This window comes from Arachis hypogaea, chromosome 18 (assembly GCF_003086295.3).
Source record: "Arachis hypogaea cultivar Tifrunner chromosome 18, arahy.Tifrunner.gnm2.J5K5, whole genome shotgun sequence".
Lineage (NCBI taxonomy): Eukaryota > Viridiplantae > Streptophyta > Magnoliopsida > Fabales > Fabaceae > Arachis > Arachis hypogaea.
The window spans coordinates 42463812-42486061 of NC_092053.1; the positions used below are offsets into that span (position 1 = coordinate 42463812).

General features: G+C 37.3%; 1 protein-coding gene and 1 non-coding gene across 3 annotated transcripts; both read left to right on the forward strand.

The window, feature by feature from the left end:
• Positions 1 to 4518: 4518 nt before the first annotated feature.
• On the forward strand, positions 4519 to 4626 carry LOC112773470 (small nucleolar RNA R71). Its single transcript, XR_003188018.1, has one exon. It is a non-coding gene; the product is annotated as a small nucleolar RNA R71 (small nucleolar RNA).
• Positions 4627 to 15597: 10971 nt separating this feature from the next.
• Positions 15598 to 18672, forward strand: LOC112772457 (tobamovirus multiplication protein 2B). 2 transcript variants are annotated; one of them, XM_025817406.3, is made up of 5 exons: positions 15598 to 15930; positions 17355 to 17420; positions 17514 to 17578; positions 18011 to 18100; positions 18356 to 18672. In XM_025817406.3, exons 1-5 carry the CDS (start codon positions 15730 to 15732, stop codon positions 18468 to 18470), a joined length of 537 nt encoding a protein of 178 aa, XP_025673191.1. In that variant the 5' UTR covers positions 15598 to 15729; the 3' UTR covers positions 18471 to 18672. The 2 variants fall into 2 exon arrangements, with proteins under 2 accessions (XP_025673191.1, XP_072081491.1); XM_072225390.1 differs by having other exon boundaries at positions 15695 to 15930; positions 18373 to 18672.
• The last annotated feature ends 3578 nt before the right edge of the window (positions 18673 to 22250 follow it).

The window sequence follows — 22250 nt, forward strand, 5'->3', positions numbered from 1 at the left end:
CTTTGGATCACAACTTTAACCGCTCAGTCTCAAGCTTTTCACTTGACACCTTCACGCCACAAGCACATGGTTAGGGACAGCTTGGTTTAGCCGCTTAGGCCAGGATTTTATTCCCTTAGGCCCTCCTATCCACTGATGCTCAAAGCCTTGGATCCTTTTTATTACCCTTGCCTTTTGGTTTTAAGGGCTACTGGCTTTTTCTGCTTGTTTTTTCTTTTTCTTTCTTTTTTTTGCCATTTTTTCTCTTTTTTTTTCTGAAAGCTTTTGTATTCGCTACTTTTTCTTGCTTCAAGAATCATTTTTATGATTTTTCAGATCATCAAATAACATTTCTCCTTTTTCATCATTCTTCAAGAGCCAACATATTTAACATTCATAAACAACAAATTCAAAAGACATATGCACTGTTCAAGCATTCATTCAGAAAACAAAAAGTATTGTCACCACATCAAAATAATTAAACTAATTTCAAGGATGAGTTCGAAATCATGTATTTCTTGTTCTTTTGTAATTAAAACATTTTTCATTTAAGAAAGGTGATGGATTCATAGGACATTCATAGCCTTAAAACATAGTTACTTAAACACTAGTGATCATGTAGAAAAGACACAAACATAAATAAAACATAAAGCTCAAAAACAAAAAACATGAAAATAAGAACAAGGAGATTAAGGAAAGAGTCCACCTTAGTGAGGGTGGCGTCTTCTTCCTCTTGAAGAACCAATGGTGTTCTTAAGCTCCTCTATGTCTCTTCCTTGTCTTTGTTGTTCATCCCTCATAGCTTTTTGATCTTCTCTAATCTCATGGAGGATGATGGAATGCTCTTGGTGCTCCATCCTTAGTTGTTTCATGTTGGAACTTAATTCTCCTAGGGAGGTATTGATTTGCTCCCAATAGTTTTGTGGAGGGAAGTGCATCCCTTGAGGCATCTCAGGGATTTCTTGATGATGAGCTTCCTCATGCGTCTCTTGAACTCCATGAGTAGGCTCTCTTGCTTGCTCCATTTTTTTCTTGGTGATGGGCTTAACCTCATCAATGAGGATATCTCCTTCTATGTCAGTCCCAGCCGAATTACAGAGGTGGCAAATAAGGTGAGGGAAGGCTAACCTTGCCAAAGTGGAAAGCTTGTCAGCCACCTTGTAGAGTTCTTGAGGTATAATCTCATGAACTTCTACTTCCTCCCCAATCATGATACTGTGGATCATGATGGCCCGGTCTACAGTAACTTCAGACCGGTTGCTAGTAGGAATGATTGAGCGTTGAATGAACTCCAACCATCCTCTAGCTACAGGCTTAAGGTCCAGTCTTCTCAGTTGAACCAGTTTGCCTTTTGAGTCAATCTTCCATTGAGCTCCTTCCACACATATGTCCATGAGGACTTGGTCCAACCTTTGATCAAAGTTGACCCTTCTAGTGTAGGGGTGTGCGTTTTCCTCCATCATTGGCAAATTGAACGCCAACCTTAAACTTTCCGGACTGAAATCTAAGTATTTTCCCCGAACCAAGGTAAGCCAATTCTTGGGATTCGGGTTCATACTTTGATCATGGTTCCTAGTAATCCATGCGTTTGCATAGAACTCTTGAACCATTAGGATCCCGACTTGTTGAATGGGGTTGGTGAGGACTTTCCAACCTCTTCTTTAGATCTCAAGTCGGATCTCCGGATACTCATTCTTCTTGAGCTTGAAAGGAACCTCAGAGATCACTTTCTTCTTGGCCACAACTTCATAGAAGTGGTATTGATGGACTTTTGAGATGAATCTCTCCATCTCCCATGACTCAGAGGTGGAAGCAATTGTCTTCCCTTTCCTCTTTCTTGAGGTTTCTCTGGCCTTAGGTGCCATCAATGATTATGGAAAAACAAAAAAGCTATGCTTTTACCACACCAAACTTAGAATGTTGCTCGTCCTCGAGCAAAAGAAGAGAGAATAGAAGAAGAAGAAGAAGAGATGGGGGAGAGGGGGAGATGTGTGTGTTTCGGCCAAGGGAAAAAGAGAGGGTTGTGTTGTGTGAAAATGAAGAAGGAATGAGGGGTTTATATAGTGGGGGGAAAGGGGTTAGGGTTCGGCCATTTAGGGTGGGTTTAGGTGGGAATGAGATTTTGAATTTGAAGGTAGGTAGGATTTATGGAAAAGTGTGGTGGAGGTGATTGGTGGAAGGGTGATGGGAAAGAGTGGTTGAGTTGATTGGTGAAGGGTGTTTGGGGAAGAGTGGTTGAGTTGATTGTGTGAAGAAGAGGGAGAAGGTGAGTTGAGGTGAGTGGGGATCCTGTGGGGTCCACAGATCCTGAGGTGATCCTGTGGGGTCCACAGATCTTGAGGTGTCAAGGAATTCACATCCCTGCACCTTTTAGGCGTGTAAAACGCCCTATGGATGCAATCCTGGCGTTTAACGCCAGACTGCTGCCCATTTCTGGCGTTAAACGCCACTTCCATGCCCATTTCTGGCGTTAAACACCAGCTTTCCCCAAGGTGCAATCCTGGCATTTAAACGCCAGACTGCTGCTTATTTCTGGCGTTTAACGCCAGTTCCATGCTCTGTTCTGGCGTTAAACGCCAGACTGGTGCCCATTTCTGGCGTTAAACGCCCAGAATGATGCCAGACTGGGCATTTAACGCCCATTCTGCTAGCCTTAGTGGCGTTTAAACGCCAGTAAGCTCTTCCTCCAGGGTGAGCTATTTTTCATTCTATTTTTCATTCTGTTTTTGATTTTTCAGTAATTTTTGTGACTTCACATGATCATCAACCTAATAAAACACGAAATAAACATGAAAATAAAAATAGATATAATTAAATACATTAGATTGCCTCCCAACAAGCGCTTCTTTAATGTCAATAGCTTGACAGTGAGCTCTCATGGAGCCTCACAGATCTTCAGAGCATTGTTGGGACCTCCCAACACCAAACTTAGAGTTTGGTTGTGGCCTCCTAACACCAAACTTAGAGTTTGACTGTAGGGGCTTTGGTTGACTCTGCAGTGAGAGAAGCTTGTCATGCTTCCTCTCCATGGTCACAGAGGGAGATCCTTGAGTTTTAAACACAAGGTTGCCCTCATTCAGTTGAAGGATTAATTCTCCTCTGTCCACATCAATCACAGCTTTTGTTGTGGCTAGGAAGGGTCTTCCAAGGATGATGGATTCATCGTCATCCTTCGCAGTGTCTAGGATTATGAAATCAGCAGGGATGTAAAGGCCTTCAACCTTTACTAACACGTTCTCTACTAGTCCATAAGCCTCTTTTCTTGAGTTGTTTGCCATCTCTAATGAGATTCTGGTAGCTTGTACCTCAAAGATCCCAAGTTTCTCCATTATAGAGAGTGGCATTAAGTTTATGCCTGATCCCAGGTTACACAGAGCCTTCTCAAAGGTCATGGTGCCTATGTTACAGGGAATTAGGAATTTACCAGGATCCTGTTTCTTTTGAGGTAGAGTTTGCTGAACCAAGGCATTTAGTTCCTTGATGAGCAATGGAGGTTCATTCTCCCAAGTCTCATTACCAAATAATTTGGCATTCAGCTTCATGATTGCTCCTAAATATTGAGCAACTTGCTCCTCAACAATGTCTTCATCTTCTTCAGAAGATGAATAGTCATCTGAGCTCATGAATGGTAAAAGGATATTCAGTGGAATCTCTATGGTCTCTAGATGAGCCTCAGATTCCTCTGGTTCCTCAAAGGGAAACTCCTTATTGGTCATTGAACATCCCAGGAGGTCTTCCTCACTAGGATTCATGTCCTCCTCCTCCTCTATGGATTCGGCCACACCAAGCAAGGTTATGGCCTTGCACTCTCCTTTTGGATTTTCTTCTGTATTACTTGGGAGAGTACTAGGAGGAGTTTCAATGACTCTCTTACTCAGCTGGCCCATTTGTGCCTCCAAATTTCTAATGGAGGACCTTGTTTCATTCATGAAACTCAAAGTGGCCTTAGATAGATCAGAGACTAAATTGGCTAGATGGATTCTGCTCAGTCTTCTCTGTCTGTTATTGAGTAGATGATGGAAAAGGCTTGCTATTGCTAAACCTGTTTTTTCCACCATTGTTAAAGCCTTGTTGAGGCTTTTGTTGATCCTTCCATGAGAAATTTGGATGATTTATCCATGAGGAATTATAGGTGTTTCCATAGGGTTCACCCATGTAATTCACCTCTGCTATTGCATGATTCTCAGGATCATAAGCCTCTTCTTCAGAAGATGCCTCTTGAGTACTGTTGGTTGCAGCTTGCAATCCATTCAGACTCTGAGAAATCATTTTGACTTGCTGAGTCAATAGTTTGTTCTGAGCCAATATGGCATTCAGAGCATCAATTTCAAGAACTCCCTTCCTCTGAGGCGTCCCATTATTCATAGGATTCCTTTCAAAAGTGTACATAAACTGGTTATTTGCAACCATGTCTATGAGTTCCTGAGGTTCTGCAGGCATTTTCTTTAGGTGAATGGATCCACTTGCAGAAGTGTCCAATGACATCTTAGCTAATTCAGACAGACCATCGTAGAATATATCCAGGATGGTCCATTCTGAAAGCATGTCAGAAGGACACTTTTTGGTCAGTTCCTTGTATCTCTCCCAAGCTTCATAGAGGGATTCACCTTCTTTTTGTCTGAAGATTTAAACATCCACTCTAAGCTTACTAAGCTTTTGAGGAGGAAAGAACTTGGCTAAGAAAGCCATGACCAGCTTATCCCAAGAATTCAGGCTATCCTTAGGTTGAGAATCCAACCATATTCTAGCTCTGTCTCTTACAGCAAACGGGAAAAGCATAAGCCTGTAGACCTCGGGATCAACCCCATTGGTCTTAACAGTATCACAGATCTGCAAGAATTCAGTTAAGAACTAAAAAGGATCTTCCGATGGAAGTCCATGAAACTTGCAGTTCTGTTGCATCAGAGAAACTAATTGAGGTTTAAACTCAAAATTGTTTGCTCCAATGGCAGGGATTGAGATGCTCCTTCCATGTAAATTGGAATTTGGTGCAGTAAAGTCACCAAGCATCTTCCTTGCATTATTATTATTTTCGGCCATGTCTTCTTCTTTTTCAAAAATTTCTGTCAGATTTTCTCCAGAGAGTTGTGCTTTAGCTTCCTTAGCTTCCTCTTCAGAGTTCTTTCAGGTTCAGGATCAGCTTCAACAAGAATGTTCTTATCCTTGTTCCTGCTCATATGAAAAAGAAGAGAACACAAAAGAAAATATGGAATCCTTTATGTCACAGTATAGAGATTCCTTATGTGAGTTTAAGAAGAGAAGAATATAAGAAGGAGAAGAGAAAACTCGAACACAGAGAGGAAGATGGTGTTCAAATTTTTGGGTGGAAGAGAAGTGTTAGTAGATGAATAAATAAATAGAAGGAGATAAGAGAGAGGGAATTCGAAAATCAAATAAAATAAAAATAAAATTTAAAGTTAAAATTCGAAAATTAAAATTGAAATTAAATTAAATTAAAAATTAAAACAATTAGTTAATTAAAAAGGAATTTTGAAAAAGAGGAAGGTGATTTTCGAAAATTAAAGAGAGAATTAGTTAGGGAGTTTTGAAAAAGATAAGAATCAAACAAAAAGATAAGATTGATTGAAAAAGATTTGAAAATCAATTTTGAAAAGATAAGAAGTTAGAAAAGATTTTGAAATTGAATTTGAAGAAGATGTGGTTGAAGTTTATTTTGAAAAAGATTTGAAAAAGAAATTTTAAAAAGATTTGATTTTGAAAATTAAATTTGATTACTTGACTAACAAGAAATAAAAAAATATGATTTTAAATTTTAAAGATTGAATCTTTCTTACTAGGCAAGTAACAACTTAAAAATTTTTGAATCAATCATATTAATTGTTAGTGAAGATTTTGAAATTGTGAAATAAAGATAAGAAAAAGATTTTGAAAATTAATTTAAAAATTTTCGAAAATATTAAGAAAATTGAAAAAGATTTGATTTTTGAAAAAGATTTGAAAAAATAGACTTTTTAAATTGAAAATTTGATTTGACTCATAAGAAACAACTAGATTTTAAAAATTTTTGAAAAAGTCAACTCAAATTTTCGAAAATTATGAGATAAAAAAGGGAAAGATATTTTTTTATTTTTGAATTTTTAATGATGAGAGAGAAAAACATAAAAATGACACATAACATAAAAATTATAAATCAAAACACACAATGCATGAAAGAACACTATGAATGTCAAGATGAACACCAAGAACACTTTGAATGTCATGATGAACACCAAGAACTTATTTTTGAAAATTTTTAAGAAAATAAAAACATACAAGACACCAAACTTAGAAATTTTCAATGCTTAGACAATAACAAATTGAAAATGCATATGAGAAACAAGAAAAGGCATAAAACAAGAAAATATGAAGATCAAACAAGAAGACTTGTCAAGAACAACTTGAAGATCATGAAGAACACCATGCATGTATTTTTCGAAAATTTAAAGCAAAATTAAAAAGATGCAATAGACACCAAACTTAAAAATTGACACTAGACTTAAACAAGAAACATCAAATTTTTGGTTTTTATGATTTTATTAAATTTTTTGGTATTTTTTTTTCGAAAATTAATTGGAAAAAGAAAATTAAGGATTTCAAAATTTTTAATATGAATTCCAAGAATCAAGCAATATTAGTCTAAAGCTCCGGTCCAGGAATTAGACATGGCTCACTAGCCAGCCATGCTTTCAGTGAAAGCTCCGATCCAAAATACTAGACATGGCCAATGGCCAGCCAAGCTTCAGCAGATATTGATACCTCCCATGTAAACAACAACTATGTGTGTAACTGCCAAATAGGTGAAGATCAACAAGCTCTTGTGATGATAAGTTGAAACCCCGGTCCAAAAGATTAGACATGGCTTATAGCCAGCCAGAATTCAACAAATCATCATGAAACACTGGAATTCATTCTTAAAAATTCTGAAGAAAAATATATTTTTGAAAATATTTATTTTTATAATTTTTTTTCGAAATTAAGAATAATAAAACAAAAAGCTTAAAATTAAAATAAAATTACCTGATCTGAGCAACAAGATGAACCGTTAGTTGTCCAAACTCGAACAATCCCAGGCAACGGCGCTAAAAACTTGGTGCGCAAAAATTGTGACGGTTCATCTCTTTTGGTAACGGCACTGAAAACTCAATATGCGCGTTTATAATCTTAATTCTTTGTCACAACTTCGCACAACTAACCAGCAAGTGCACTGGGTCGTCCAAGTAATAAACCTTACGTGAGTAAGGGTCGATCCCACGGAGATTGTCGGTATGAAGCAAGCTATGGTCATCTTGTAAATCTCAGTTAGGCGGATTCAAATGTTTATGGAGATTTAATAATTAAAATATAAATAAAATATAAAGTAAAGATAGAGGTACTTCTGTAATTCATTGGTGAGAATTTCAGATAAGCGTGTAGAGATGCTTTGTCCCTTCCGTCTCTCTGCTTTCCTACTATCTTCATCCAATCCTTCTTACTCCTTTCCATGGCAAGCTGTATGTTGGGCATCACCGTTGTGAATGGCTACATCCCGTCCTCTCAGTGAAAATGGTCCAAATACTCTGTCACAGCACGGCTAATCATCTGTCGGTTCTCGATCATGCCGGAATAGGATTTACTATCCTTTTGTGTCTGTCACTACGCCCAGCACTCGCGAGTTTGAAGCTCGTCACAGCCATCCCTTCCCAGATCCTACTCGGAATACCACAGACAAGGTTTAGACTTTCCGGATCTCAAGAATGGTCATCCATGGGTTCTAACTTATACCACGAAGACTCTGATCTCACGATCATGAGGCTAAGAGATACACATTCAAGCCTTGTTTGCATGTAGAACGGAAGTGGTTGTCAGGCACGTGTTCATAGGTGAGAATGGTGATGAGCGTCACATAATCATCACATTCATCATGTTCTTGGGTGCGAATGAATATCTTAGAATAGGAATAAGCTGAATTGAATGGAAAATAGTAGTAATTGCATTAATACTCGAGGTACAGCAGAGCTCCACACCTTAATCTATGGTGTGTAGAAACTCTACTGTTGAAAATACATAAGAACAAGGTCCAGGCATGGCCGAGAGGCCAGCCCCCATGATCTAAGAAGTAAACGTCCAGAGATGGTCCTATTTATTTCCGACTAGTTACTAGGGTTACAGAAATAAGTAAATGATGTAGAAATCTACTTTCGGGGCCCACTTGGTGTGTGCTTGGGCTGAGCTTGAAGCTTTAAATGTGTAGAGACTTTTCTTGGAGTTAAACGCCAGCTTTGATGCCAGTTTGGGCGTTTAACTCCACTTTGCAACGTGTTTCTGGCGTTTGACTCCAGAATTGGGCAGAGAGCTGGCGTTCAACGCCAGTTTGCATCATATAAACTCGGGCAAAGTATAGACTATTATATATTGCTGGAAATCCCTGGATGTATACTTTCCAACGCAATTGAGAGCGTGCCATTTGGAGTTCTGTAGCTCCAGAAAATCCATTTTGAGTGCAGGGAGGTCAGAATCCAACAGCATCAGCAGTCCTTTGTCAGCCTCTGAATCTGATTTTTGCTCAAGTCCCTCAATTTCAGCCAGAAAATACCTGAAATCACAGAAAAACACACAAACTCATAGTAAAGTCCAGAAATGTGATTTTTAATTAAAAACTAATAAAAATATAATAAAAACTAACTAAAACATACTAAAAACATACTAAAAATAATGCCAAAAAGCGTATAAATTATCCGCTCATCAGTGTCCCTTCGATTCATTCCCCAAACTATGGCATTGACAAGTTAGGTTGAGGAGTTCCTTTCTTGTTATGTCAAGAAATTGGGTAAAAATTAGAGTGATTTTCTTTGTATTCAATTTCAATCTATCATTTTTGTTTTTATTTCAATTTCAATGTATCTTTTTTTTTATTCAGTTTGAATCCTTATCTTGTTTATCTTTTAAACTGAATAAAAAAAGATACATTGTAATTGAAATAGAAAAAATAGGATAGGTTGAAATTAAGTACAAAGAAAATCACTCTACTTTCTATCCAATTTCTTGACGCAACAAGAAAGGGACTCCTCAACCTAACTTGTCAATGTCATAGTTTGGGGATTGAATCGAAGGGACTCCTCAACCTTCTATCCAATTCTTCGATGCAACAAGAAAGAGACTCCTCAACCTCAATTGTCCACATTATGGTTTCATCACGAAATCAAAAAGAGATTTTCACACCTTTAAATCATTCTGTGTTAGGTCTACAATAGCTAAGGAGGTATTTATAACCTCTTATTAGGTTAAAACAAAGAAAATCCTAAAGCCCACAAACATAAGACCCAATCTAGTAATTAAATAAACAAAATCAAAATACATTAAGTTAAATTAAAACATTCTAAAAATATAAACTAATATCTTCTAAATAACACTTGAACTCTTCATATCTCGAACATTTGAAGCACGTATCAGTTATGTTTCATCATTTTCTAGCAAAATAGAAATAAACTATCTTGTTAGGATAGAACAATGACAATTAATAATATAAGAGAATCAAAATATGTTAAACATTACTTACACCAACAATCGCAAGTCGCTTCTTGCTTGCATTTTCAAGGGTATGGGCCATGGATGAAGATTGAATACTAGGTCTTTGTGCTTCAACGTTTGAAAAAGAATTCTTGTCATATTTTTCAAAAAGTTTGTATAATTTTTTTTTCACATATTCCACATTCCCTTTTGCAGTCTCAACATCAATCTCTTCATACATAAGCTCTAAAGTAGAAATCTTAAACCTAGGATCAAGAATAGCACCAAATGCAAGAATGACACTATACTTTTTCTAATACTTCTTAAATTTGTTCATCTTCTTTTCTCCCATGCTCCTTAGAAGCTCATCTTCACTTCTCAAACTTTTCATCAAAATATATTAAATATGATAGACTTATAGAAGATACAAATTCGAAGTAAGATAAGATGTGTAAGAAATCAAATTAGTAGTTTCATAAAAAGGTATAAAAATTCACATATCCTTTCAGCTCTCTCCCATTCTTCAACCGAAGGACAATGCTTATAAGCATGATCGGTTGCCTTCAAATACTCAAAGGCCTTTCGATACTTGATAGCACTTTTGAGCATAATGTACGTAGAATTTCATCGAGTAGTAGCATCTAGATGCAACCCACTTGTAAAATTCAAACCTTAAATCGCTGAAACACATTCTTTAAACCTTATCATTCTACTTTCCAATCCCCTTACATATTCTCACTTTTCCTAATCTTATTCAATGCATCATGAGCAATTTTTAATCCATCTTTCGCAGTAAGATTCAAGATATTAGCAGAACAAGAATATGAAAGAACTCTCCATCACACAACAACCAATCATACGTATTTAATGTACTTTTTAAATGATCTTGGCATGTAGCATTAGCAGATGTATTATCTAATGTAAGAGTCATAATCTTTTTTTCAATTCTCCACTCATTTAAAAGCTCAAAAATCTTGGAAGACAATTTAAATCCCGTGTGAGGAAGAGGCATATGACAAAAACTCAAAACTTTATTTTGTAATTTCTAATTTAAATCAACAAAGTGAGCAATTAAACATAAATAGCCTTCTATAGTGATGGATGTCCATAAATCAGAAGTCAAATAAACTCTATTAGGAATGGCTACTAAAGTACTTTTAAGCTTTTTTTTTTCTTTGAGTAAATTTTTAGCACATCCTCCTTTAGAGTATTTCTAATAATCAGGCTTAGAGTTAGACTGATATATTTTACCCAATACCTAAATTTCTTATTATCAACAATAGAAAAGGGAACATCACAATCAATCACAAAGGCAGCAAATATCTCACGCGATACATGATTATCTATCTTTAGAGCCCCCATTTTATTTTTCATTTCTATCAAAGTTTGACCAATATTCTCAAAGTCTATTTTCACGCACCTGCCTAAAAGACGCTTAAGTGACGTTGTCCTATATTGTTTACCACCAGCCTTAAACTTCTATTTGCAAACATCACATTGAGCACGATTTATACCATCATCACTAGGTCCAAACTTTATGAAATTTCTTCACACATCAGATATTGTTACCTTCGTCTTTTCCTTTTTAATATCTTCTGCAATTTCAGATCTTTCTTTATTTTTAGGATTTTGTGTTACGTTCCCACCATCAAATTTCATAGAGATAGAATTATCCATTGCAAAATCAACAACTCAACCTAAATAATATCAATACATAACAATATCTAAATCAGTAAGAAAGTATTCAAACGATAATCAAACATAATTAACAAGTACTAAGTACTAACTACATCATCACTTATTCACTTACAGTCACCAGAAAACAAAAACGAAACCTACAGTTAATTGTTTTTCCTTTTTATCTACTATTTTATCCTTTTCATATAAAAAAGTTTAGTAATCAAAGATAAATATAGGTAAACAACTAAACACAGTTCCTTACTTGAAAAAAAACAAAATAAAATGAAGATCTTCATTTTAATCTATTATAGCACAACTAGATATGAAAAAAACAAACAACAACAAGCATCTTTATGAAAGATTTGGAAAGAAAAACAAACAAGCATTACAATATCAAGCATTCTAATAATATCTTTTCTGTTCCAATATTCATAAGCTAGATTAATATTTTAATCCAATATTTGTCACATAGATATTCAGTTATTGCTGTAAATCACTTACTAATCACAAAGCCGCTGAGAGGCAGAGGATGAGAGAGGAGCGCCGCTGGGAGTCCGATGGTCACAGAACCGCTAAGAGACAGAGGAGGAGAGAAGAGTGAAAGGCAGAGCAGAGGCACCGACAAGACATAGCGCCGCTGATGACGAGAGGCAGCTCACAGAGAAGAGGAACTGGAGCGCGCCGCCCGTCCACCACGAACCGCAATTTGTGATGCTGCGAGACTGAGGCAAGGCCACCGGCATAGGGAGCTCAAGGAACACCGAGGAGTGAGGACCGCGAGACTGAGGAAAGGCCACCGAAACTGGGAGGAGCGAGTGAGGAGGGAGCCAAGCTACTGAAGCTCAAAGAGTCAGGGTCACTAGGTCAGGGAAGGGACGAAGGGTGGCTATGGGGTCTGGGGTGCGGCCGTGTGGGGCTGTGGGCTATGGCATCATCAGGCAGAAGGCATCATGTGTGATGTGTTGTTTTTGTAAAGCAAAAACCCTAATTTTCAATTTATACCTATGTAAATTTACTGAAATATCCCTTAAAAAAAGGATGATAGCCCGCCAGGCCTGCTCGTCCCCTGCCTTGGCCCGCGGTTTTAGCGGTGTAATTTTGGTGGATTTTTAAAATTTGGTAGGTTCAAAATCTCATCCCAACCCACCCTTTTTAGAGGTTTTGGCGATTTTGGCTATTTGACCTGGTGGGTTCGACCTGTTTAGCTACCGCTACATTTGGGAAAAGAAAATGTGTTTTGAACATTTCATCTTGGATATAAATTAGAAACATTTAAGTCTCTGTTTTTTGGACATTATTTAAGTCTTCATTTGATTTGTAGTTGATAGTGTAAAGAATAAGATAAAGAATTTCAGTTTTTTCTTTTTATGTTTTTGTCAAGAGAAAGACTAGAAAGCCCAGTTCAAATAACAATAAGATTACGCACATCAAAATTGAACCTCGCTAAGTCCTAAAAAAATTGAACCTCGCCTAGCAACTCTATCATACTACACAGATTGAAACTTGGGAGTTCCCTTTGCAAAATATGAATGTCATCATCTATTTCCAATAATTGTTCTAGTTGTGTTCATTGTTACCTACTGCTATGAATCAGTGATATTAACGACTACCATCTTTAAATAGGATGCAAGCTATGATACCGCCTTCTCTAGGTAGTTATCTGATGTCTCTATCCAATTTTAACTCACCTCTCTATAGCGTGTTGCAACACGGCTACTCCACACAGCTTCCTCCGACTTCGTTCTTACCGGAGGGGAGACAAAAAGAGGTTGCAATTCAAGGAGTTCATTATTTTGCCTAGGTAGATTGTTGCTGCTACTATTGTTTCTTCAACTCCACCACCACTGTTAGATGAGTGGGGTTCTTCGATCCTCGTGCCGATAGGAAAATACAATCGGTGAGCTGCTTTATTAGAAAGGGCTACTCTCAGATCCTCCTTTTCATGAGAATAGTTCGCTAATTCTATAGAGTTTTCATCCGATCCCAAAGTTGCATTTAGAGTCTCTGCATCCGCTAGCCATGTATAAAAAAAAGATTTTGTCCCTGTTTTTTGTCCGATTCTATTTGCTACCTACCTTTCTTCATGAAAAATTGTACCATTAACTATCGTCCCTTGTATTTGGCAAGTAGTTGTGATACCACTCCTGGTTAAGGAAACATCGGTGGAGGGTAGCTCTGCTACTGGTTAACTTAGTCTTGGTTGTTGTTGCTTGACTCTGGTGTAGTCCTTTTTATTTTTTTGTTTATTAGATAAAATAGACAATCCTCAATCCTAAGTATTAGAACATCACAAATTCACACACACTACACACTCACATGTCCGACACTTCAAGGTTCCTATCCATTACTTGACCTTGCCAACTTTAAAGCCAAGTACAACATATTAAGGGGCACTATGTGGTACGAAACGAAATTCAGGATAAAATGAAAATCAAAGAAAATGACTCCTCTATCTTAATTTGATTTTCTGACACAACAATTAAGAGAATCACTCTACCTCTTCTGTTCACACCCAAGTTTCACAAAAAATCTCAAAAAAATTTTCATTCATCAAAAATTAAGAGAAAAAAGTGGCTACAATGTTTTAAAGATTTTTATACCTCTTAGTTTAAAACCCTAACTCATAAATTTACTAAAATAAAAATAGGTCAAATCATAATTGGGCCTAAAATAAACAAAATAAAATAAATATAAGATAAACATTAAATAAGTCTTAAAATAAATACTAATAAAGTGATGCCTATTTGATTCAACTTGACTAACGAGAGTCTTTAATGTAACTTATAAATAGTAAGACATGTGGATTTTCATAACCGTTAACCATTGTCTTGGCCAATTCTTGATGCATCTCCTGAACAAATGATTTAGTCATATTTGCAAAATCTTTTTTCATTCTCTTAATTGTTGTTCTTGTAATTGGACCAATTAGCATATAACAGTTCTCAGTTTGTCCCACAAAATTCGTATCACTATGATTTGCCACTTTGACTAAAGCCTCAACTACTAAGGGTGTACATGGTTAAAGTAAACCAAAACACTAAACCTCATTTTAGTTAAACAAAAATTTGGTTTAGGTTAATAATCAAACTGATTTTAAATAGAAAAACTTATTATTAACTAATTATAAAAGTAATAAATTGATTTGGTTTAGATTAGTAAATCAAACTGGTTTTAAATAGAACTTTATTACTGGTTATAAAAATAATAAACTAGTTTTAAAAATAAAAAACCAATTTTAAAAATAATCGGTTGTTTATTTAAAAATCGATTTTTCTTCTAAAATTTCATTTTCCCCATTAAAACTAGTTTTTCCTGTAAAAATCGATTTTTTCATTTAAAAATTGATTTTATAAAAAATTAATTTTAACTTATAAACCTATTTTTGATACTTAAAAAACTAATTTAGCTTTTTTTGCCTATTATAAAACCAATTTAAATTTATAACATATTTATATTAAAAATAAACTTTATAATTTCAAACCATTAAAATTGGTTTTGAATTGGTTAACCAATTTATAAACCAATTTTTACCAATTCGGTTAACTGCTTTTTTTAAAACTGATTTTAATTTATTAACCATTTTAGAAAACCAGTTATTTAAAATTTGGTTAAAGTTTTTTAACCGGTTAATCAGTTTATTGATTTTTGATGAATACCTCTGACATCTGCTAGTGCAGTCTTCTTTTTTTTTTTTGTGGGCATGCTTGTGTAGTCTTCCTAATTAGGGGTGTCAAAAATTCCCAGGAGGTGGGGATCCCCGCGGAGACCGCCCCGAATGGGGCCCCAATAGTGGGGAATTTTCTCCGTGGGGATGGGGATGGGGAGCGAAATTCCCCCGAGACATGCGCGAGGACCCGAGCGGGGATCCCCGCCCCATCCCTGATAATTCTCCGAATCTTTTAACTTACTTAATAACCCTTACTTTATTTCTAATATAGGAGTTCTTTTAGTAATTTCACTCATTGAAAAACCATAATCCTATTGTTTAAGATTTTATTTTATGGACTATGATTTGCTATATTATATTTCTGGACTTATAATATTGGATAAGATATGTTTGTGTGTTTGTAATAATATTTTGTAGTTTGTTTTTTGGTTTTTTGATTTTTTTTTATTATAATTTTCATATGAATTAGGGAGATGGGGAATGGAGCCCCGCGGGGAATGCGGAGAATGCGGGAAATGGGGATGGGGACAATTATTCCCCCATGGCGGGGAATGGGGCGGGGACGGGAATTAATTCTGGGGGCGGGAATGGGGAGCAGGGAGGCATCCCCCGCCCCCGCCCAACCCCATTGACCTCCCTATTCCTAATCCTCAATAAGATTCGTTTTTGTTTTTGGCATACTCTTGTTTTTTTTTGGTAATTGTTTTCGGCATACTCTATTAAATGCTTTTTTTTTTTTTTTGGTCAAATATTAAATGCTTGTTTTAGGCTTGTTTCTCTCTCTGTGTTGGGCTTCCAGGCCCAGGCTATGCCAAAAGCGAAATAAAACATTTCACCTTTCAAACTTTTAACTTAGAAGTAACTCTAATCAGCGGTAAAAAGTTAAAAAAAATTACATAGATCAATAAAACCGAAGAATGGAACGACGGCAACAGAACCCAATCAGTAACGACAGAAGAGGGCGGTTGTGGCGATCGATGTCGACGGCGGGATCAGCCTCCGCCGGCAGTGGCACAAGAGAGGCTCCGGCAAAGGCTATGGTGACGGAGCAGATCTCTCAGGCGGTTCAATCCTCTGCCAACCTCCTCCACCTCATGCAGAACTCTTCTCCGGCTCAGGTACTCTCTCGCTCTCCCTCACAAACACAAATTCGCCGTGATGACAACAATGTTACTATCATTATAAATTCCATATCCTGCATCAAGTTTCGTTTGTTTTTTTTTTTTTTTTTCTTTTTTCGGTATGTTTTGTATTATTTTATGCCTTGATTTTTGGATGAACAGTAGGGCTGTAGGGGGCTTCATTTGTAAAGTTAATGGATTGGGGGAAAAACTGAGGAGATTAGTAAATAAAATAATTTTAGTGAAATTGATTAAGGAAACTGATAGAGTATATTGAGATTGGGGAAAACTGGAAATAAAGTCAAGATTAATTGTGATGCTAGCGTTGAGAGAAGTAACTTACCTGGATTTGGCTGTGTCATTAAGGATGTAAATCGAAGATGGATCAAAAGGCCCGGTGTGAGTTTTTTTGCTATTTGGAGAGGCTTAGTGTTGACCTGAGAGTGCGGTTGCCAGGAAATTATTTGTCAGGCTGACAATGTGGATGATTTTCTAGCATCCCAACCCCATAGATTTCATGAAAATGCAGCTGATAGGGATTTGATTCAGAAAATCCATGATACTCTTCTTTGGAATTGGACAGCAGAGGTTAAATTAGTGCAGAGGACAGCTACTGCAGTTGCAGATTTTATGGCCAAGCATGCAGTGAGAAGCTCGGTGCAACAAGCAGAGTGGTTAGAGCCGTGGAGTAGTTTAGCTAATTTAGTCCATAAGTATTCGTGGAGCCTAATCTGGCTGTGTTTCTTCTCTTTTCTTTTGACACCAAAAAAATAAATAAATAAATAAAAAGAAGAAAACAAAGAAACTTAGGGGCTATAAAGTTCCCAAACATGTTCCTCTGAATCAAGGGAAGTACATCATCATAAGGCTGCACAGATTCATTGTAATGGATATCACTATGAGCACCCTTTCTTGCCATGAAATCTGCAGCAGAACTTGCAAAGTGAGCCACAAGGCAAAACCTAACAAGCCACCTCTTGGAAATGATTTCTACAATTTTATTAATTCCGAAAGCCTCTATATGATACAAGGTCATTCTCAAACCAGAGCAAATTAAATATTTAAAGCTTCGGGACAATAAGTCTCACACTATTGACCGATGACCATTCTCCCAATCTAAATTCAATTCACATCAAATATCTAATAACTCAGAATGAAGTACCTGTAACTCCACACATTTTCCATTGCAACCCCGAATCCATTTACCATTTTTGTCACGTAGGATGCACCCAAACCCACCAGTCCCATATCCCACAAAACACTGCCATCACTGTTGAGCTGAGATTGCCTGACTCAACTTGATGTTGCAGTTTTTATATAACACTTTTTTTCCGCAAAAATAAGCTAATTAGAGAGCACACATTTTTCACATTATTATCGTTAATATAAGATGTATGACTCCTTTCTTCGATCACTTGTAGGCCAAACTCACTAAGCTTCCCAAGAACCTTATGGCAAAAGTTTCTACTATGAAGAATACAGAGCAGGTGCACATTTTTATCTGATGCAGGGTAGTGGATGACTGCAAAAACAAGTTTCTAGTGTGTGTAATGCTGGTTGTTTTGCTTTTCAAATTGCAGATTTTAGAGCAACTTCCTCGGGTGATATCATCTTTGGATGCATATATGGATAATGGATTGCAAAAGTTAGAACTTCCTCTTATCTGATTGGCTATACTTACATGTTTAGAAATTGGAACCTCCTTTTTAATCTATGTTTGATTTTTCTCAACTAGAATCAAATTCTTGTCTCTAGAATCAATTTGGATCAAAGTGAAAATTTTTACTGTGTTAGAATTACATTGAGAGGAAGTAGCAGACATAAAAACCAGTTATGTTAGAATTAATTATACCTAAAATCAATTATACAAAATTGTATTTTGACAATGTTGCTTGTGTGGTTTTATGAGCTTCACTGATGTGCTAAATTGCTAATTATTCTTGTTGTGCTTGACTAAATATGCCTTGCATATTTGGAGAGAAAAGAATTTTTTATTTTAAATTATTATTGTCAGTGTGCTTGACTAAATTATAAAAATATTTTGCATATGATAAGTCTTTGAGTTACAATTATGCAGCATGGCACATTTGAAGACTGTGGTTCAGTTAATGGAAAACATGCAAAGCAGCCAACTTAGTTCACTCTCCAACGCTCTTCCTTCCAGAAGGTATAATAGTTTTGTCATGGAGACAGTCATGAAAGTCTATTTAAATTTAAATTCGGATATGCACTTTGGTCTCCCCAGCATGTTAAGTTCTAAATAGGAGAGTTTTGGATGTAGGCATTTCAGAAATTTCTTGTTTACTAAAGTGAAATGCTATGAGGTTGTGTGAGAGTTAGATCTCCTTTATATATGGCCTTCATGCTAATGCGCTATGTGTGGTTAATTAATAATTATTGTCAATCGTTTTTCCCTTATGAGGAACTTGAACAATGAAGCCAAACTGAAGGGCCAGGTTAAGGGAATGCATGTTGCTTTGGAGTTTCACCTTTGGTATATTGATGCAAAATTTTCAGAAGGATTGGAGCCTCTTTAATTTCATCGGGTTGATTTATGCTTCATCATGTATCTTCTGCAAATCGAATGTACAAATGTTCTTTTCACCTTGTAAGGTTGATGGTTATTCAAGTGGAGAAATATGTGAGCACTAGAGATAATGTAGCATAAACTTCATGATGTGAATTTTGAAATTTTATTGATTAGATTATATTAGCGTCACAACTTTGGACACGCTTCAACATTCGACACTTTGACAGTTAGATTTGTTCAGTCTCGAGACAAAAAAAAAAGGGTGTTTTAGTGGCTAAAACACTATAAGTGTTTGTTAAATGTACATGGAAATATACATCAAATTAATGGTTTTCACCCTATATATAATCATTCACTTTTTTTATGAATTAAATTTAATGGGTCCAGATTAATTGTTATTAGAAATATTTAGCATATCTATATTTTTCTAAATACTTTTAGATTACCTAAATTACTTTTACACACAGTGACGGATCCAGAAAATTTTGGTAGTGGGGGCAAAATTTATATAACATGATAATAATTTTTATAATAAAAATAATACGTATATAAAAAATTAAATATTAAATTATCCATTAATCACTATATATCTATGTATAAATACATATATTGTTTAACTTATTTTCAATGTGTATTTTATATTTTAATATATATTTTATAGAGATAATTATTTTTTATGTACATATAGCATGATTATTGTTATGATTATATTTTGTTATTGTAAAATATGATTAGCCTTCAAAATATCTAATATATAAATTAAAACACTAAAATAGTAATTTAAATAATAATATATAATTTAAAATTCTATTCTTTTAGGTTTTGAATTTTTAAAAAATTAAGTAATTTTTCTCTTAACACTACCATCAAAATTTCTCTTTCCATATCTATTACTAAACAATTATTTAAAAATTCACTTCCCAACACAATTAGAAGCTGACTCTTATTGATATTCATAGTTTAAAAAGTTCTTTCAATTAATATAGTTGCTATGCAAAAATTAAAGCTAATTTGAAGAGAAGATAAATAATATTGTTCATATCCTGGCCCAATGATAAGGCCCAGGTCTAAATAAAAGGCCCAATCCTAAAGGATGAGCCCCGCATTCCACCCACCTTCCTCCCAGGAAGTCGGTTCCTACCACGACTTACTCTAAAGAAGTTGGGGACGAGAGTTAGCTGGCAGATAAACACTCGTTTGAATGAGTAACTGCCCCTAGAATCTCTCTAACCACTTCTAGGAGCCATATCTTAACCTCCCTAAGATAAAGGGACGGTTAACACCCTAAAAAAGTGGCACTACTTCAACGGTGGTTATTGGTTCACCACTATAAGTACACTGACATCCCTCAGGTATCTCTAAGCCCAATACTCTCTAGACCTGTTTTGCTCCCTTTGCTGACTTCGGCATCGGAGTGTCTTTGCAGGTACCACCCCCCTCACCTCTCACGAACAGGTCGGACGGAGCCTGGGGATCGTCAATCCATCTGCAGGCCTCCTTTCTCATACGTTAGGGCCGACCAATACTGTCCAGCCCATTAATATCCGGTTACCCATCGTAACATTGGCGCCATTGCCGGGGACCCGAGGGATCAACCAGTGATGGCGGACAGATCCCCTGAGGAGGGTCATGTAGAAACAGATTCCGAACAAGAGAATCTGGATACCAGAAATAACGACGCGGACCTAACCCTCCGCCAGGAAACCAACGATCAACAAAGAGAGGGCACCTCCGGAGTCAAAACCCCAAAGGTGAATTCCTCTGAACGCCGTGAATCAGAGAAGGACGGACAGTCCCATGCAACTGAACTTATGGGATTAGTTCATGTCCACCAAAGTCGCTTGAAACAACTAGAACAGGAACGGGAGCGACAAAGGGAGGTAGAAAAACACCTAAGAGAGGAGATGGATCGACGAAAAGAGTTAGAGAAAAAACTCTTAAAGTTGGAATCCTCCCTCAGAGGTCGGAACTCCCGTGACGATAGAGAAGAGTCGCCCCTAGGAGGGGAGGATCCTTTCAGTGAGGACATAATGAGGGCAAAGGTTCCAAGAAACTTTAAAAGCCCCGATATGGACCTCTATGATGGAACCACAGATCCAAAACATCACTTGAGCAACTTTAAAAGTCGGATGTATCTGGCTGATGCTTCCGACGCAACGCGTTGCAAAGCTTTTCCGACCACCTTGTCGAAAGCAGCGATGAAATGGTTCGACAGCCTCCCCCCGAGGTCGGTAACCAGTTTTGAAGACCTCTCAAGGAAGTTTTTGATGAGGTTTTCTATCCAGAAAGACAAAGTGAAACATGCGCCAAGCCTCCTGGGAATAAAGCAGGAGGTCGGAGAATCCTTACGAGCCTATATGAAAAGGTTCAACAAAGCATGTTTAGAGATTCAAGACCTGCCCACAGAGGCAGTCATAATGGGGTTAGTCAATGGGCTTAGAGAAGGTCCCTTCTCACAGTCCATATCTAAAGACACCCCACCTCCCTAAGCGATGTGCAGGAAAGAGCCGAAAAGTACATCAACATGGAGGAAAATGCTAAGCTAAGAGACCTAAGTTGCCGACCTGGGCACCCTCCCTCAATAAAGGAGAGGGAGAGGGAAACCAAGAAGAAGGAAGAACTCGGTCTCGATAGACCAAGGAAATATCACTCTTATACTCCTCTAAAGGTCTCTATAGTGGATGTATACAGAGAGATTTGTAATACTGAAAGGCTGCCACCCCCCAGACCCATTAAAAATAAAAAAGGGGAAAGCCGCAGCGATTACTATGAGTACCATAAAGTATATAGTCACTCCACAAACGACTGCTACGACCTTAAAAATGTGATAGAAAAGCTGGCTAGAGAAGGTCGGTTCGACAGATATCTCATAGAAAGGTCGGACACTCATGGGAAGAGAAAGCGAGATGATATGGATAGAAGAGACCCACCACCGCAGACTCCGGAGAGACATATCCATATGATCTCAGGGGGGTTCGCAGGAGGGGGACTCACCAAATCCTCTCGCAAAAGGCATCTCAAGAGAGTCTATCAGGTCGGAGGAGAGTCATCCGACCTTCCTACCATTTCATTCACAAAAGAAGATGGGCAAGGAATAATCCCTGGACACGATGATCCAGTGGTAATAACTATGATCCTAGCAAATGCCCATCTCCATAGAACCCTAGTAGACCAAGGAAGCTCAGCGGACATTCTTTTCAAGCCCGCTTTCGACAAACTAGGGCTGGATGAAAAAGAATTAAGAGCCTACCCCGACACCTTGTACGGATTAGGTGACACGCCAATAAAGCCACTGGGATTTTTGCCCCTCCACACCACTTTTGGAAAAGGGGAAAAATCAAAAACTCTGAGTATAGACTTCATAGTCATCGATGTAAGGTCAGCATACAATGCTTTAATCGGCAGAGCTACCCTCAATCGACTCGGAGCGGTGGTATCCACTCCCCACCTTTGTATGAAATTCCCGACCTCAGCGGGGATAGCAACGGTAAAAGGAGATCAGAAATTGGCAAGGAAATGCTACAATGAAAGCCTAAACCTGAGAAGAAAGGGCCGAGAAGTCCACACAATAGAGCTCGGAGGTGCAAGAGCCAGAGAAGAGCTGCGACCACAGCCGGGAGGAAAAACCGAGGAGATACAGGTAGGCGAAGAAAAAGGGAAAAATACTCACATAGGAGCCAACCTAGGGGAAACTCTAAAACAAGGGTTGACTAAGCTCCTAAGAGATAACTCCGATCTCTTCGCCTGGAAGGCATCCGACATGCCTGGGGGCTGGGATAGACCCCGA

Excerpts from the sequence above, each read along its gene's own strand:
- LOC112772457 (XM_025817406.3), top strand. The coding sequence starts at position 15,730 with ATGGAACGACGGCAACAGAACCCAATCAGTAACGACAGAAGAGGGCGG. Across the intron at positions 15,931-17,354 it reads AGAACTCTTCTCCGGCTCAG|GCCAAACTCACTAAGCTTCC; the intron begins GTACTCTCTCGC and ends GATCACTTGTAG. Across the intron at positions 17,579-18,010 it reads ATGGATAATGGATTGCAAAA|CATGGCACATTTGAAGACTG; the intron begins GTTAGAACTTCC and ends ACAATTATGCAG.